At 43.9% G+C, this 18958-nt stretch overlaps 1 protein-coding gene across 2 annotated transcripts in view; it reads left to right on the top strand.

The window, feature by feature from the left end:
- saxo2 (stabilizer of axonemal microtubules 2) overlaps positions 1-17360 on the top strand; it is a 120004-nt gene extending 102644 nt beyond the window's left edge. For both annotated transcript variants that reach the window (XM_072468744.1, XM_072468745.1), the window contains 2 exons: positions 14188-14390; positions 15482-17360. In XM_072468744.1, the coding sequence (XP_072324845.1) occupies positions 14188-14390; positions 15482-16467 (1189 nt within the window). In that variant the 3' untranslated portion in view covers positions 16468-17360. The remainder of the gene's footprint in view (positions 1-14187; positions 14391-15481) is intronic.
- Positions 17361-18958: the final 1598 nt, after the last annotated feature.

Raw genomic sequence — 18958 nt, 5'->3', positions numbered from 1 at the left:
ACTTGCAGTCACACCCTGCTGTCCCTGGCCACTGGCAGGATTTAAACTACTTACTCTGACAGATGTGACTGCCTCCTGAAACACAGTGTCCTGGTAAGTCTCCCCCTCCTGGATGTGCCTCAGTGTTTGAAGCTCAGACTCCAGCTCATCAACTCTGAGCCGGAGCTCTTCGAGCAGCCAACGCTTACTGCAGATGTGGTCGCTGCAGCTCGCAATGAGATCTGTCAGCTCCCACATCAAGCAGCTCAAGCACATCACCTGACCAGCCATCACTAATTAATTAATTAGTTTAATTTAAGTTTACGAGTTTAGCTGTGTTTTTTAAAAAATTTGGGGCAGATTTGCTATCAACCAATCAGATCACAGCTTCCCTCTGAAAAAAAAAGTGGAAAACAGGCAGTTACCGTTAGGTCTTTATACTCACACAGAGACTGCTCCTCCTCCTCCGAACGGCTCCCGAAACTGGGCCCGAAGAAAGAGAGAACAAAACAGTAGGGAAAAAGCACCTTCTCCCACTCTGCACCGAATTACCTCACTGCACCAAATTACCCAGTTTCAAATTCCCCACTGTGGTTGTGTCTCACTCACTCAGGCTGTGTCTCTTTGACCTGCGCAACGCCTACTGTGTGCGCTTTCTGTCTGTCTTTTATACATACTTCAGGATGACTCACACTAAAACTTCAAGGAGAAGAATACAATGTGTACCTTTGTGCCCCTAAACAGGCCTCAGGTGACTGCCAGATAACTGCCTCTCAGCAATTCCGGTGGGGGCAGCTTCAGCCAATCAGACACTAATCTACACTGCACTTTTAACTGAAAAGCAGCAGAATTAGATTAACCACTGACCTTTCCTGGTTACCTCACTGCACCAAATTACCAAGTTTCAAATTCCCCACTCTGGATGTGCCTCACTCACTCAGGCTGTGTCTCTTTGACCTGCGCAACGCTTACTGAGTGCGCTTTCTGTCTGTCTTTTATACATACTTCTGGATGACTCACGCTAAAACTTCAAGGAGAAGAATACAATGTGTACCTTTGTGCCCCTAAACAGGCCTCAGGTGACTGCCAGATAACTGCCTCTCAGCAATTCGGGTGGGGGCAGCTTCAGCCGATCAGACACTAATCTACACTGCACTTTTAACTGAAAAACAGCAGAATTAGGTTAACCACTGATATTTCCTGGTTACCTCACTGCACCAAATTACCAAGTTTCAAATTCCCCACTGGATGTGTCTCACTCACTCAGGCTGCGTCTCTTTGACCTGCGCAACGCTTACTGAGTGCGCTTTCTGTCTGTCTTTTATACATACTTCTGGATGACTCACACTAAAACTTCAAGGAGAAGAATACAATGTGTACCTTTGTTCCCCTAAACAGGCCTCAGATAACTGCCAGATAACTGCCTCTCAGCAATTCGGGTGGGGGCAGCTTCAGCCAATCAGACACTAATCTACACCACTTTTAACTGAAAAACAGCAGAATTAGATTAACCACTTACCTTTCCTGATTACCTCACTGCACCAAATTACCAAGTTTCAAATTCCCCACTCTGGATGTGTCTCACTCACTCAGGCTGTGTCTCTTTGACCTGCCAGAAGCATATCAGGTTAAAGTCACCACTGTTAGTAGTTTTAAATCACCAGGATCGATTTACAGTCTTTAGATTACAGAGAGAGACTCTAATACACCTTCTGGCTGTGACTGCAGCTATCCAGCTCTGAAAATGAAACTAAAACACGCCCTGCAGCAAGCAGCCTAAAACAAAAAGTAAAAAACTGATGGACAGCCCAGCTCCACCCACTCTCTGACATCACTGCAGTAATAAACACTCATTTCTTAAAGGTACCCTCTCTACAGATACTTTTATACACACCCATTTATAAACACCCATTTCTTAAAGGTACTCTCACATGACACAAGGGATAGATAGAGTTAAGCGATTCCACAACTAACGGATCAAATATAAGTTTTGCTGTACTGCCACATCCAGCTGTGAACGGTAGTGGACAATTAAATAACTCACTTGAGGTAGAGGCTCCACTAATTCCCATTGACAGGAGAGCCCTGCACACCAATGCAGAAGACAAGGCTAAAGCATTTGCTATCATCTTCAATCAGAAGTGCCGAGTGGATGTACTATCTCTACCTCATCCGCAGTCCCCAGCATCACAAATACCAGTCTTCAGCCAATTCAATTCACTCCGCATGATATCAAGAAATGGCTGAAGGCACTGGATACTGTCAAGGCTATGAGCCATGACAATTATTCAGCGATAGAACTGAAGGTCTTGCTCCAGAACTTCCCGTGCCCCTATCAGTTTCTGGGTCCAACTGTGCTGAATTCTAAAATGCTGGCAGTGCTCAGACTTAGTACTTTTTGTGGTGACTTAATAAGCCTCTTCCTTTGATCTAATACAATCTTCAAATTCTTTTGTTACCTATGGTTAGATCACTTTTCCTGCTGTTTTTTTGTTGCCTTGAAGGAATTTATTATTTGTTGTAAATCATGTATTAACTATATCAATGCTAGCTATTGCCATATATTTTGATGTAATTTTCCAATCTATCTCAGCCACTTTCCCTCCATAGCTTCATGGTGTCCTTTGTTTAGATTTAAGACCCTAGTTTTGAATTCTTTCAAACTTAATGTAATATTCTATCATATTATGGTGACTCCTGAGTTTCCTTTACAATGAGATTATTAGTGATGGATCTTTGTGAATTAGTTAGCCCTTTGTCATTGCACAATGTTAGATCTGAAATAGTCTGTTTTCTAGTTGGTTCCTCAACTTACTGTTCTCGAAAAGCATCTTGTATACATTCCAGGAATTCGCCCGGCACAGAATTAGTGTTAGTTAAGTTTACCCAGTCTGTTTTTAGATTGAAATTCACCATGGTTACAGTGTTACCCTTGCTGCATGCACCTCTGATTTCCTGATTTAAACATGTCCCACATTACCATTACTATATCCCACTGGCCTATAAACAACTCGTACCAATGTTTGCTGCCTCTTGCCATTTCTCAGCTACTGCATCTCAATAGTCCAATGTAAGATCCTGTACTAATCTCATCCTTTATTAACAGTGCCTCTTTTCCTTTTTGCCCATCCCTTTGGGTATTCAATTCCAGCCTTGGTCACTCTGCAGCCTCTTCTCCCTAAAGGAAATTAGATCATACCTGTCTACTTCAATTTGTGCCATCAGTTCATCTATCTTGTTGCAAATGCTATATGCTTTCAGATACAGTGCCTTTAATTCTATATTTCTGTATTTTTATTATTTTTGCAACCTCCAGCCTTATCCGCTGGCACACTCTGTCCCTTCCTGCCATACTCTAATTATCAATTCCTTTATTGCTCTCATGCGTCATCCTCTTTCTTCAATTTATCACATCTTCCCTCACCTAATTTTTCACCTTCCCTCACCCTCCACTGTTTAATTTCAAGCCTTTTCTACTGCTCTAGTTATGCGAGTCGCCAAAACACTGGTCCCAGCATGGTTCCGGTGAAGACTATCCCAACCATACAACTCCCACTTTCCAAAGTGCTGGTGTCAGTGCCCCATGAATCAAACCCATTTCTCCCAACCTTTGAGCCATGCATTTAACTCTCTAATGTTATTTTCCCGACTCCAATTTACTCATGGCTCAGGTAATAATAATAATCTTTATTAGTGTCACAAGTAGGCTTACATTAACACTGCAATGAAGTTACTGTGAAAATCGCCTAGTCGCCACACTCCGGCGCCTGTTCGGGTGCACTGAGGGAGAATTCAGAATGTCCAATTCACCAACAAGCACGTCTTTTGGTACTTGTGGGTCCGGAGACCATGTAATTTAGCCCCTAGCTGCTTATACTTTCCATGTCCTACCTCTGTCATTGTATCTATGTGTACCATGGCAACTAGATCCTCACCCTCCCACTGCAAGTTCCTGTCCAGCTCAGACAGATGGCCCAAACCCTGACACTGGACAGGCAACACAGCCTTCTTTCTGCATTTACATTTGAAGCCACAGAGAACTGTGTCTAACCCCTGACTACCACCACTATAAGACGATAAGACCATAAGACATAGGAGTGGAAGTAAGGCCATTCGGCCCATCGAGTCCACTCCACCATTCAATCATGGCTGATTTCAACTCCATTTACCCGCTCTCTCTCCATAGCCCTTAATTCCTCGAGAAATCAAGAATTTATCAACTTCTGTCTTAAAGACACTCAACGTCCCGGCCTCCACCGCCCTCTGTGGCAATGAATTCCACATACCCACCACTCTTTGGCTGAAGACATTTCTCCTCATCTCTGTTCTAAAGTGACTCCCTTTTATTCTAAGGCTGTGCCCCCGGGTCCTAGTCTCCCCTGCTAATGGAAACAACTTCCCTACATCCACCCTATCTAAGCCATTCATTATCTTGTAAGTTTCTATTAGATCTCCCCTCAACCTCCTAAACTCCAATGAATATAATCCCAGGATCCTCAGATGTTCATCGTATGTTAGGCCTACCATTCCTGGGATCATCCGTGTGAATCTCCGCTGGCCCCCGCTCCAGTGCCAGTATGTCCTTCCTGAGGTGTGGGGCCCAAAATTGCTCACAGTATTCTAAATGGGGCCTAACTAATGCTTTATAAAGCTTCAGAAGTACATCCCTGCTTTTATATTCCAAGACTCTTGAGATGAATGACAACATTGCATTTGCTTTCTTAATTACGGACTCAACCTGCAAGTTTACCTTTAGAGAATCCTGGACTAGGACTCCCAAGTCCCTTTGCACTTCAGCATTATGAATTTTGTCACCGTTTAGAAAATAGTCCACGCCTCTATTCTTTTTTCCAAAGTGCACGACCTCGCACTTGCCCACGTTGAATTTCATCAGCCATTTCTTGGACCACTCTCCTAAACTGTCTAAATCTTTCTGAAGCCTCCCCACCTCCTCCATACTACCTGCCCCTCCACCTATCTTCGTATCATCGGCAAACCTAGCCAGAATGCCCTCAGTCCCGTTATCTAGATCGTTAATATATGAGGAGAACAGCTGTGGTCCCAACACTGAACCCTGCGGGACACCACTCGTCACCGGTTGCCATTCCGAAAAAGAACCTTTTATCCCAACTCTCTGCCTTCTGCCTGACAGCCAATCGTCAATCCATGTTAGTACCTTGCCTCGAATACCATGGGCCCTTACTTTACTCAGCAGTCTCCCGTGAGGCACCTTATCAAAGACCTTTTGGAAGTCAAGATAGATAACATCCATTGGCTCTCCTTGGTCTAACCTATTTGTTATCTCTTCAAAGAACTCTAACAGGTTTGTCAGGCACGACCTCCCCTTACTAAATCCATGCTGACTTGTCCTAATCCGACCCTGCACTTCCAAGAATTTAGAAATCTCATCCTTAACGATGGATTCTAGAATCTTGCCAACAACCGAGGTTAGGCTAATTGGCCTATAATTTTCCATCTTTTTCCTTGTTCCCTTCTTGAACAGTGGGGTTACAACAGCGATTTTCCAATCCTCTGGTACTTTCCCTGACTCCAGTGACTGTTGAAACATCATCACCAACGCCTCCACTATTTCTTCAGCTATCTCCTTTAGAACTCTAGGATGTAGCCCATCTGGGCCCGAAGATTTGTCAATTTTTAGACCTCTTAGTTTCTCGAGCACTTTCTCCTTTGTGATGGTTACCATATTCAACTCTGTCCCCTGACTCTCCGGAATTGTTGGGATATTACTCATGTCTTCTACTGTGAAGACTGACGCAAAGTACTTATTCAGTTCCTCGGCTATTTCCTTGTCTCCCATCATTAGATTACCAGCGTCATTTTGGAGCGGCCCAATGTCTACTTTTGCCTCCCGTTTGTTTTTAATGTATTTAAAGAAATGTTTACTATCATTCCTAATGTTACTGGCTAGCCTACCTTCAAATTTGATCCTCTCTTTCCTTATCTCTCTCTTTGTTATCCTCTGATTGTTTTTGTAGCCTTCCCAATCTTCTGACTTCCCACTACTCTTTGCCACATTATAGGCTTTCTCTTTTGCTTTGATGCATTCCCTAACTTCCTTTGTCAGCCATGGCTACCTAATCCCCCCTCTGATAACCTTTCTTTTCTTTGGGGTGAACCTCTGCACTGTGTCCTCAATTACACCCAGAAACTCCTGCCATTGCTGTTCTACTGTCTTTCCCACTAGGGTCTGCTCTCAGTCGATTTTCGTCAGTTCCTCCATCATGCCCCTGTAGTTACCTTTATTTAACTGTAACACCTTTACATCTGATTCTACCTTCTTTCTTTCAAATTGGAGATTGAATTCGACCATATTATGATCACTGCCTCCTAAGTGCACCCTTACTTTAAGATCTTTAATCAAGTTTGACTCATTACATAACACTAAGTCCAGAATGGCCTGTTCCCTCGTGGGCTCCATCACAAGCTGTTCCAAAAAGCCCTCCTGTAAACATTCAATGAATTCCCTTTCTTTGGGTCCGCTGGCAACATTATTTACCCAGCCCACCTGCATATTGAAGTCCCCCATGATCACTTTGACCTTGCCTTTCTGACACGCTCTTTCTATTTCATGGTGCATTTTGTGCCCCTGGTCCTGACCACTGTTAGGAGGCCTGTACATAACTCCCATTATGGTTTTTTTGCCTTTGTGGTTCCTCAACTCTACCCACACAGACTCCACATCATCTGACCCTATGTCGTTTAGTGCTATTGATTTAATTTCATTCCTAATTAACAAGGCAACCCTGCCCCCTCTGCCCATCTCTCTGTCTTTTCGATAGGTTGTGAATCCCTGGATGTTTAAATGCCAGTCATGAACCCCCTGCAACCATGTCTCTGTGATGCCTACCACATCATACCTGCCAATCACAATCTGGGCCACAAGCTCATCTACCCTGTTCCGTACACTGCGCGCATTTAAATATAGCACCTTTAATTCTCTATTGACCGTCCCTTTTTGTTTTCTTAGTGTGGTGGACCTTGGTTTACTGAGCCTTTCCATACGCTGTGCCATATTTTGTGGGATGGGGACTATTGTAACCTTTCCTGAGTTCTGCCTTTTCGTGCTTTTTTGTATTCCTAAGCAGCTACGTTTCCCACTGATTACTTCACCTCTTGGTTCCCTGACTTTCCCTTCCCCCCCAATCTTTAGTTTAAAGTCCTATTGACCACCCTATTTACTCTTTTCGCCAGAACACTGGTCCCAGCTCGGTTCAGGTGGAGACCATCCCAACGGTATAGGTCCCCCCTGTCCCAAAACTGATGCCAGTGTCCCATGAAAAGGAACTCCTCATTCCCACACCACTCTTTCAGCCACGTGTTAACTTCCCTTATTCTTGCCTCCCTATGCCAATTTGCACGTGGCTCGGGCAGTAATCCGGAGATTATGACCCTTGAGGACCTGTTTTTTAATTTGAATCCTAGCTCTTTATAATCTCTAAACAGGTCCTCTTTCCTAGACTTGCCTATGTTGTTGGCACCAACATGGACCACAACAACTGGATCCTCCCCCTCCCTCTCCAGTATCCTTTCAAGCCGGTCAGAGATGTCCCGCACCCTAGCACCGGGCAGGCAACACACCATGCGGGACTCTTTATCCTGCTCACAAAGGATACTATCTATCCCCCTGATAATAGAATCCCCTACAACTACAACTTGCCTATTTACTCCCTCCCCTTGAATGGCCTGCTGAACCATGGTGCCTTGGTCAGCTGACTCATCCTTCCTGCAACCCTGTTCGCCATCCACACAGGGAGCAAGTGCCTCATACCTGTTGGACAGAGTCAAGGGCTGAGGCTCCTGAGTTCCTGACTGCTGGTTCCCTTTACCTGCCTGACTTGCAGTCACACCCTGCTGTCCCTGGCCACTAGCAGGATTTAAACTACTTACTCTGACAGGTGTGACTGCCTCCTGAAACACAGTGTCCAGGTAAGTCTCCCCCTCCCGGATGTGCCTCAGTGTTTGAAGCTCAGACTCCAGCTCATCAACTCTGAGCCGGAGCTCTTCGAGCAGCCAACACTTACTGCAGATGTGGTCGCTGCAGCTCGCAATCGGATCTGCCAGCTCCCACATCAAGCAGCTCAAGCACATCACCTGACCAGCCATCACTAATTAATTAATTAGTTTAATTTAAGTTTATGGTGGGGGCAGCTTCAGCCAATCAGACACTACCCTGCACTTTTAACTGAAAAACAGCACAATTAGATTAACCACTTACCTGGGTACCTTACTGCACCAAACTAACAAATTCTCACTGTCTGTATCTCTCTCACTCTGGCTGTGTCTCCTTGACCTGCGCAATGCTAATAATATAATATAATAATGCTGATAATAATAATATAATATGGCACTTACCTCACAACAATGGGTCTTATTATTAGGTTAGAGGAGGAGGGCGGGTGGGAGACACTACACGTGTAGTGTCTCGGGTTTCCTCTCCACCAGAATTTATTGGTTGGGGGGGTGGGGGTGGGGGGGGGGGGTCTTCCCAGAAGTCCGCGGGTCGAAAAAAAATAAAACAGAAAATAAGTGTTTTTGTTTAAGGAGAAACTTACCTCCCAGAAATCACTTGCGCACTGCTCCCGCTGAAATTGACTAGCCTGCTCCTGTGAAGGTCTCCCAGAAATCACTTGCGCACCGCTCCCGCTGAAATCGACTGGCCTGCTCCTGTGAAGGTAAGTGTTTTTAAAGGAGAAACTTACCTCCCAGAAATCACTTGCGCACTGCTCCCGCTGAAATTGACTAGCCTGCTCCTGTGACGGTCTCCCAGAAATCACTTGCGCACCGCTCCCGCTGAAATCGACTGGCCTGCTCCTGTGAAGGTAAGTATTTTTAAAGGAGAAACTTACCTCCCAGAAATCACTTGCGCACTGCTCCCGCTGAAATTGACTAGCCTGCTCCTTTGAAGGTCTCCCAGAAATCACTTGCGCACCGCTCCCGCTGAAATCGACTGGCCTGCTCCTGTGAAGGTAAGTGTTTTTAAAGGAGAAACTTACCTCCCAGAAATCACTTGCGCACTGCTCCCGCTGAAATTGACTAGCCTGCTCCTGTGAAGGTCTCCCAGAAATCACTTGCGCACCGCTCCCGCTGAAATCGACTGGCCTGCTCCTGTGAAGGTAAGTATTTTTAAAGGAGAAACTTACCTCCCAGAAATCACTTGCGCACTGCTCCCGCTGAAATTGACTAGCCTGCTCCTGTGACGGTCTCCCAGAAATCACTTGCACACCGCTCCCGCTGAAATCGACTGGCCTGCTCCTGTGATACATTCCTATTATAACTCCCCCGATTGAATGAGGTCCTGTATCATTGTCAGTTTGCTTATCCACCCTGTAACCCCTACTTTCTTCCATGCAGGCTGCAAGAACCAAACGCCAATTGAACAATTGCGAGGGCTGTGGCTCCTACACTTCTACCTTCTTGATCCCTATACCTGCCTAACTCACAGTTACATCCTCGTGTTCCTGACCATGGACCAAATCAAACAACCCTACCTAAGGGGTGTGACTGCTTCCTGGAACAGAGTATTCAAGTAACTTGTCCCTCCCTGAGGTGTCCCAGTGTCTACTTACTGCAGATGTGTTTGTTTTAGGTCACACAGCTGTCCAGGAGCAGCCACATTCCACATTATCTTCCCTACCATCTTAATAACAATTAATTAATTACAATTTAATCAGTAAAATAATTAATTAATGTCTCTAGTTCTGCCTGTGCTTATATTCATATTATTACAATAAATGTTCTACGTCCCAATTGAAATGTTCTAGTTAAGATAAACAGGAAATACTCACCGATAATCTAATAAGCTTTACTACTATTTATAAGCCTTGCTGTTATTAATAAAACCTTACAATTGCTAGAAGTACCCACATTTTGACAGATAAATTAGAAAAATATTCTCCAACTAATCAAATACCATTTCTGGTACCATCACAATTTGAATTTTGTCAGAACCCAGTCAGTCGTCTCTGGAGTCACGGATTGGATAGCTCTTTTAGGTCTTTCAGTCTGTCTCCAGGTCTTCCTCTCCCCCTCATTTTTATCTACTGCTCTCTCTGGTGCTCCTCTCTCCCACTCTTTTAGATGCTGTTGTCTCTCACTGGTGTTCCTCCCCCCACTCTTTTAGATGCTGGTGTCCATCTCCAAATCCTCCTCTCTCCCACTCTTTAGGAGATTAGCCAGGAGAGTACTCAGCCTCTGGCTTGCTTTTGTAGCCAAAGTATTTATATTTTGATCCAGTTAAATTCCTGGTCAGGATGTTGATGGTGGGGATTCGGTGATGATAATGCCATTGAATGTCAAAGATAGGTGGTTAGACTCATGCACTTTGGAAATGGACATTGCTTGGTACATGTGTTGCACGATTGTCACTTGCCACTTATCAGCCCAGTCTGAATATTGTCAGCTATGCCCTTCAGGACTTGGCCAGCTTCGTCAGTAGCAGTATTACCAAGTCATTATTGGTAATGGACACCAAGAATGCATTCTGTGTCCTCCATGCTACTTCCAAGTGTTGTTTAATATGGAGGGTACTGATTCATCCGTTGAGAGACAGGTAACTGATAATCAGGAGGACATTTCCTTGTCCATATTGACCTGATACCATGAGAATTCCCAAGGCCACATCCTCATGATGATATACCACAGTGGTGCCTTCTCTGGTTGGTGTGTAAATCCTTCCAACATTTGTCAATGGCAGGAAGAAGAGGGAGATCTCTGGCCAATCAAGTGGTGGAAAGAATGTTGGAGCCTCGACCTTCACTATACATAACTTCAGGCTGCAACAAGTATGTAAAAGTGTATGGGTCGGATTCTCCGTTGCCTGAAGCCAATATCGTAATCGGCGATCGGGTAGAGAATCGACTCCGACACCCAAATGAGGGCTGGCGCCGGATTGACACCGGTCAGCCATGCTCCGTCCCCTTGGAAATGGCATAATTGCATTGCGCACTGTTGCAACGGCATTGCTGCGTCATCGACTGGCCCTCCTGCGATGCTCTGCTCTTAATGGGCCGAGTTCACGATGACGCAGGACATGTGTGGTCTCAGCGGTCGGGAACCTGGCGTGGCAGCTGCGGACTGTGTCCAACGCCGTCACTTAACAGCAGGGAGATGAAAGTCTGTCCCAAAGTTTGTGGTAGCACTTTCTTCCCTTTCGCCTCCTCAAGCATCCCCACCATCAGCGGCAGCAATTTGTCTTTGAACTTCTTGTAATACTCCACTGGGAACCCATCTGGCCCTGTCCCCTTCCCGATTGCACCTTCCCAATTGCCTCATTTATCTCTTGTTCCCTCACTGACCCTTCCAATATGGCCCTATCTTCCTCCTCCAGCCTCGGATACTCCAACCTGTTCAGGAACACCCTCATCCCTCGTTCCTCTCCTGGTGGCTCCGACCTATAGAGTTTTTCATAAAACTCAAACAGCCTATTAATCTGCTCCGGAGCCAACACCAATTTCCCCGTCTTATCCCGCACCTGCACTATCTCCCTCGCCTCTCTCTGAAGTTGGCCTGCCAGCACACGCCCAGCCTTCTCCCCATATCCAAAAACCACTCCCCTAGCCCACGTCAGTTGCCGCACCACCTTCCCCGTAGCCAACCGGTCAAAACTAGCCAGGATCTCCTTCCTCCTGTCCAGAAGGGTCAGATCTGCATCCCCCATGCACCTCCTGTCTGCCTCCAACATATTACGATTATGCCACTATTAACACGTGAGTCAATGTCCAGGATGCCCCCTCCCCCCACCCCCAAGCCCTATTGTCGAACCCTGAATGAAATACTTGGCTCACCCAGCCCTTCCTGAGCCTCACCTGGTCCTTCACCTTCAGGTGGATCTCTTATAACATGGCAACATCTGCCTTTAAACTTTTTAGGTGCGCAAGCACCCTTGATGTCTTCACTGCCCCCCCCCCCCCAACTCCTCATGTTCCACGTTACTATTCTGACCAGGGGTCTCTTTGCCCCCCCCCCCCCCCCCGCCCCTCCTATCTGCCATCATCATAACTCTGGGCCTTGCCCTCTGGACCTGACCCGTCCCGTCCCTTTGTTGCTATCGAACCTCTCCCCCCTCCCAGAATCCCCCCCCCCCCCCCATCCAAATCCTCTTGAAAACATTTCTCCCAGTATTGATCCCCTGCCCCCACTTTTCACACCTCCAGGTCCACCAATACCTGTTCAACCAGGCTTCGATGACTGTGGCCCCTTCCCCCACCAAACTCCCATTCACTAGCAAACTTAGGCTTGCTAGTGTGGAGGCACCTGCCCAGGGCCCCCACCCCCACTCACCCAATCTCCTTCCCCACACCAATCCCCAAATCAAAGAAATTACCTTCAAACAAGCAACCCAGTGCAAACACACAAACCCCAGAAAACTGCCATCGCAAAAAATGGTACCTGTGAAAACAAATTATTACCTTCCTTGGTAGCTCATTCACCTTTGGTTTCGGCCTCAATATCCGATGAGCCCAATCCAGTTCATACCAGGAGGGATCTTTCCCCTCCCCCAGCAGCTCCGTCAACATCTTGGCAAGGTACTCAGTCGGCTTCGGGTCCTCCACCCCTTCGGATAGACCCACAATTCTTAAGTTCTGCTGCCTAGATCTATTTTCCAGGTCCTTTGCCTTCGCTCTCAGACCTTTGTTGGCCTCCACCACCCTATGCAGGTCCTCACCTATCGAGGTGAGCTGATCACTGTGTTGCAACAAGGCCTCCTCCATTCCCTTCAGCTTCTCATCCTGCTTCCGCACTCGGCCGATGTCGTTGACACCGTTGCCTTCACCGGGGCAATCACCTCCTCCACCACTACCTTCATTGCCGCCACAATTTCTTTCCTCGTCACCTCCATGTGTTTAGTAAACCATTAAAAAAATTCCATGGCCAACACCTCAGTCGTCCTTTCTGCCATGAAGGGGGCCTTTCTTCCCGGCGGCCTGCTTCTGAATTTTAGACATCCTCCTCCTTCCTTATGTCTCCCTGCACCTGTTCGTTTAAAAATTGCCCCTGGGACCAGGCATTAAGTTCCAAAATAATCGAGCCTCGAGCAGGAGCTACCCATCGTACGACTTCCTCCTACACGCTGCCACCGGAAGTCGTAAATTATTTACGTACTGGTAAACAATAATGTCCCACCATGAGAGCTGTGAGGCATCATGTCTAATTTCTGCCAGGCTGCAAAAAGCTCTCTTAACAGAAAATGGTGATTAATAAGCTGGTTAACTGCTCGAGACGTGTGAAACTAATCGTAAGTGCAAATGCAGTTACAGCATCTTTGTTCCACAGGAGTGAGATCATAGAATCCGAGGAGCATGGATCTGATCAGATGGGCCTTAGATAGCGTACTTTGATTTGCACAATCTATTCATAACGATAAATGGATAAAGTTTTAACAGTTAGTTTTAAATGAGGAAATATACTTCATGGTGATTCCATGTGCATTTGGACAGTATATTCTCTCCCTATCGTGATCATTTGTATAACCTGCTTAATTTCACTTTTAATCCACTATTAACATTGTGTAAGTACAAAGCCTTGGCATATGTACCTCTTATTGATACAACTTATTCTCATGGAAATATTTAAAATAATTATGCTGACATTTGTCATAATTTATTTAGTAGTTTGTGCCCTTGCCTTTGTACTTCTTATTCAAGTCCCCTTTTTCGGAGTCTTCTACCATATCCTCTGTGTAGCAGAAAAGTGTTGCTGCTGTCTCTCATGCGTTGCCATGTGAAATAATTTCTTCTGCATGCCAGGGAACTGCCTTACCCACAAATTATATGTGTGCATCATTCCATTGCTGTGCCAACCAGGGCCTCATGGGTAAAACTGTCTGTTTTCTGCTGGTGTTCATACATTGTCTCCAACATTTGAAAATCCTGTAGCTGAATTTCTCAACATTATTACATTCTTACTGGTTGATTGGCTCATTGGCCATTTGAGAAGCATGAAAGGGTCATTAGTACGCGTGGGTTATGTCTGGATGCAAATATTTCTTTGGTGCTAAAAAGACTGAATTCTCACAGAATGGACGTTTGAAAGCCTTTGTGATTTTTTTAAGCGTTTGTTTTGGAAATTTTCTCCCATTTTTAACATTGATAGCCGTTTCTATTCTTCTGTTAAGTAAATGATTAAGAGGTTAAAGCAATAAATTAACTACTTTTCAGAAACATTTGATTCTTATTTTCCCATCTGCAGAACAGATTATATACCTTATGAAATTACACATCGGCCAGAGCCTTTTCATCCTGAGTACAGACCACAATCTGGTGATATGGATCATCATACAACCTACAAGACAGACTTCAGCCCACACAAAATAAAGCCAGTCGCAAGTATGCGTCCTCCACCAACAAAGCCTGGGAAAGGAGCAAAAATAGACACTGTACCAACGTACAAAGGTAAATTATAAAATTATTGAAAATGTTCATTTCTAATCTCAGTCTTCATAAAGTCTGCACACTAGAACTGTACTAAGTAATAGGATGTCTTTACATAAATGTATATATAAATAGTCATTTGGTGGCACAGAACTTGAGTATTGTTGAAAAAAGACACGTGTTGAAATGACAAAAAGCTTTAACAATGTGTCTTTTTTAAGCAATAAACAAATACGTATAATAATGGATCTTCAAATGGCTAGCAACCTTGAAATGGTGATTTCAAATACTACCATGGCCTGTTGTGAAAGTGAATTCATGGCATCTGGTATTTTGTGGCTGGCATCAAAAGAATGAACATGAAGCTGTCATGTTGACACAAAAACCCAATGGCGTCAAGGAAGGGAACTTATACTACTTGTATCAGGTTTGGTCTACACATAGCTCATCACTATGTGATTGACTTCTAATGCCCTTTGAAGACATTTAGCAAGCCAACCAGCTGTGAAAAACCGTTTTAGCACTGGGATGGGCAGGAAGTGCAGTTTTGCCAGCCACTCCAAGATAACAAATTAAGCATGTATTCCTGTAAATTCTCTTCGAAGGTAACCTGATTGAAGTGCACATTCCGCAAAAGAATGTTTAAAAATATTCACCTTGGCCCTTCTACTCCCATTGCTACTACTGCTTAGCCCTGAGTAGTAATGGCAAATGCACTTTCAAAAGCAGGGCAGCAGTGAGATTAATATCATTCTCAATGTATCTTTAAATCATGTTACGTGCATTGTACAATATACAATGTCTGTTTCGCATGATTTTATGTACCTTTTCAAATTTAATATTTAGGCGTTATTTGCTTCAGACTGCTCCATGTGAGAGTGTAAAGTATTCAATAATTCACCTTTGTAACTGATAAGCATAGTCACCTCCCCTCTCCCATTTTCTACAATGTTGGTGCAAAAATGTTGGGATGTGATATGGTAACAAACATTTTAATTTGCTCAGACTTTTGTGAAATAACAATAAGTCCCATATCCATTTGCTTAAAAGTATTAGCTAATACATTTATGAAGCCGTAAGCTAATATACTAGCACTTTTTATTTTTAAAAAGATGATTACCGACTATGGGACATTCCCAAAAGGAAGCCTAAAGCTCCAGATGCTTACTGCCCTCCTAAATCACGGTTTGGAAATCCATCTACATTTCAAGATGACTATGGTCCCAAGCCCTATGCACTGAGGGAGAGTTTCAAACCGCCCGATACACAAAGGGCATCTGATGTCCCCTTTGATGGTCTGACAAATCACAAAATTGCTTATGTTCCTCATCCGCTGGGGGAGAGATATGTTAGACCACCAGATGAATACAAACCAAGTGATATACCTTTTGACAACATCACCACTCACCGTCGTGACTTCAGAGGGCTGCATGGAGACCCTACTAAAAGCTTCAAACCTGATCCTGGCAAGCTAGGATCAGACGCACCCTTTGATGGCAACTCAGAATTTCGTGATCGTTTTCAGGCATGGCCTATGACCTTGCCATATGTCCACAAGCATCCAGAGTATGTGCAACCAGATGGTCCAATGGATTTGAATAGCACTTCCCATCTTGATTATGTTGGACATAAAGTCAAGCCACCTTCTCCATTTAAACCTGCAAGTACAAGAAAGGTCCATGCTCCATTTCAAGGGAGCACTACAATGAAAGATGACTTCAAAGCATGGGATCTGAAGAAACCAGAAATATTCAAACGGGTTGAAGAAATTGGAATACCAGATGCAAAATTTGATGGTTTAACAACCTTTAAAGCCAATTTTGTCCCTCACCCAATTAAGCTAACTCAGAGCTTCAAACCATCACATGCTCTCCCACATAGTGGAGTACCATTTGATGCTGGAACTTTGTATCGTACTGAGTATACACCAAAGAGGCTGGAAATCTGCCCTGCAAGCTATCCAACTCCACCAGGCTATATCTATGAAAACACTGATTCACGTGGTCATAAATTCTTCCACAAGATGACCTCATCAGAGGAAAAGCTGGCAGTGCCAAATGAAATGCTTATTCCAAAAGAAGTGGCCGTAGCATCCTAAAGTCTGCAGGTGCAACATCTAATGTTAATTATGTACCAAATACAAAACATTTCCTGATTGTGTAATACAAATTACAATTCCTTTGTCTTACTCTGAAAAAAGCATTGACATTGAATTTCTTCTCCCCCTAATCACAATTAATTTAGACTCTTCTTATATTTAGCATCTTCTGAAGGAAATAAGTATATCCTTAAAAATATCAGAAGCAACATATTTTTTCAATCTGAATTCAGACGTTTACTTCAAAACAATGAATTATTGGTATATTTAAAACAGGCACAGCAAGGTGCCTTGAACCTGGCTGATTTCTTACAACCTATGAGTATATATATCATTCCTACTATCCATTTAATGTCAGACCATTCAAGTACTTATTTCAGAATTCTGAAAATTGTCCTGTTTGTAATTTAGCTATTTTGTAACTTTACAACGAACAAAACAAGGCTTCTAGTGTATTAATCACAATGAAAAATATGATCTAAATATATTATCTCCAGAATGCTCTATGCAGTAATCATCTACTTAATATTTTCAGACACCACATAATTATCAAAATAAGCCCTTTTGAATTGAGTAGGTATAATTATCATCAACTAAAATGACGTTGCGCCTTTCTATGCAAAATCAAAGTGAAATTTTTTTTCCCACTCTTTCAGATAATTATTGGGAAACATTCTGATTGATCCACCTCTTTATTGTTGCGCAACAAGTCTGATTTTTAATTTTGTACCGCACCAAGTAATTTTCTAGCCACGAGCATATTAAAAATGTTATGTTGGTACTTACACTGAAAAATGCACTGACATGAAAATAAGTTAGCAAATGACAGTAGTGATTCTGTATCATCTTCAAAATTGATTTGTTTTTTTTTGTTCATTAAAGTTTTGCTGGCATATTGTATGTGTTTCTTTTTAAGAGGCATTAATTTTAAATTTCAAAGTGTCGCGTTAGATGTAGTGAGCAGGGATTGTAATTTGGTTGGCTATTTCACAGGCATCTGGACTCATTGATGATAATACTCCCATCTCTCCTCTCACTACCACCACCACCTTCCCTCTGGAGGGAATTTATTAAGCTTGTGAATGGGTTCTTTCCATATACATCTCGAGAAGGAGAGTTTAGGATAAAAGCAAATTACTGCGGATGTTGGAACTGAAACAAAACAGAAAATACTGGACAATCTCAGCAAGTCTGGCAGCATCTGAGGAGAGAGAACATAGAACATACAGTGCAGAAGGAGGCCATTCGGCAAATCGAGTCTGCACCAACCCACTTAAGCCCTCACTTCCACCCTATCCCCATAACCCAATAACCCCTCCTAACCATTTTTTGGACACTAAGGGCAATTTAGCATGGCCAATGACCTAACCTGCACGTCTTTGGACTGTGGGAGGAACCCAGAGCACCCGGAGAAAACCCACGCAGACACGGGGAGATCGTGCAGACTCCTCAGACAGTGACCCAGCGGGGAATCGAACCTGGGACCCTGGCGCTATGAAGCCACAGTGCTAGCCACTTGTGCCACCGAGAAGGGAGCTAACGTTTCAAGTCTGGATGGCTCTTTGTCAAAGCTTTAACAACGTTAGCTTGGATTGTACCACCTTTCTCTCTCCACAGATGCTGTCAGATCTGCTGAGGTTGGAGAGTTTTGGATGTTTGCTACCTTCCCACTCTAGTAGTCACCCTTCCCACAGAGTGAGAATATTTTCTCTGTGCTTGAAATCACATGGAAAAGTGATGGCACATAACAAATGCCAAAGTTCAGAGATCCTATTTATTCTCATTAAAAGCAAAATTGCTATATTGATTCACAAAACTATAAATTGCATGTGGCTGAACTATATGTTGAAGACAACTGGAGTACATTCGGCTGCGCAAGCCCGTGTCACAAACAGCTCATTCACAAATGTGGCCAATTTGTCTGCCCTGGATAAACTAGTCCAGTTTTCACCCGAGGGATTTTAATTGTCACTGGTATCTGCAAAGGCACAGGGAAGTTTCTGGCCATAGCTGATGGTACAACTTGCAAATGGCCATTCATTATTCTTCATAACAATACTTAAGAAAATGTAATGAACTCCATAATCATTCCTGAACTTGTTCATCAACAGAGTGAGTGCACAAGAGGGATTAGTAACGATCAGGTTGTCTCCACTGATAAAATAAATTGGTCACTCCACTGGCCTTGATTATGTACTCTGTGTTCTAATTGTGCTTAATCAATAGAAAATTTGGGATAATTATCAACTCCATACAAATTGGTTGAATTATTCAGGTAGTTTCATATAATCACTTGCTTGTATTGCTGAACATTCTTATTTAAACATAATCCCGGAATGCCAATGAAAACCCCCCCAGCCATTTGGTTTTAGCAGACTTTATGGAAACTAGAAATCTTAAACGTGCACTCAATAGGCTCTTTATCAACGTACCAGATCTTTCTGAACATGAGGCACAATCAAACGGCCTCATCGCACCCGACTCGGTGATG

The sequence above is a fragment of the Scyliorhinus torazame genome, chromosome 12 (genome assembly GCF_047496885.1).
Source record: "Scyliorhinus torazame isolate Kashiwa2021f chromosome 12, sScyTor2.1, whole genome shotgun sequence".
Taxonomy (NCBI): Eukaryota; Metazoa; Chordata; class Chondrichthyes; order Carcharhiniformes; family Scyliorhinidae; genus Scyliorhinus; species Scyliorhinus torazame.
This window is presented reverse-complemented; position numbering and strand designations above follow the sequence as displayed.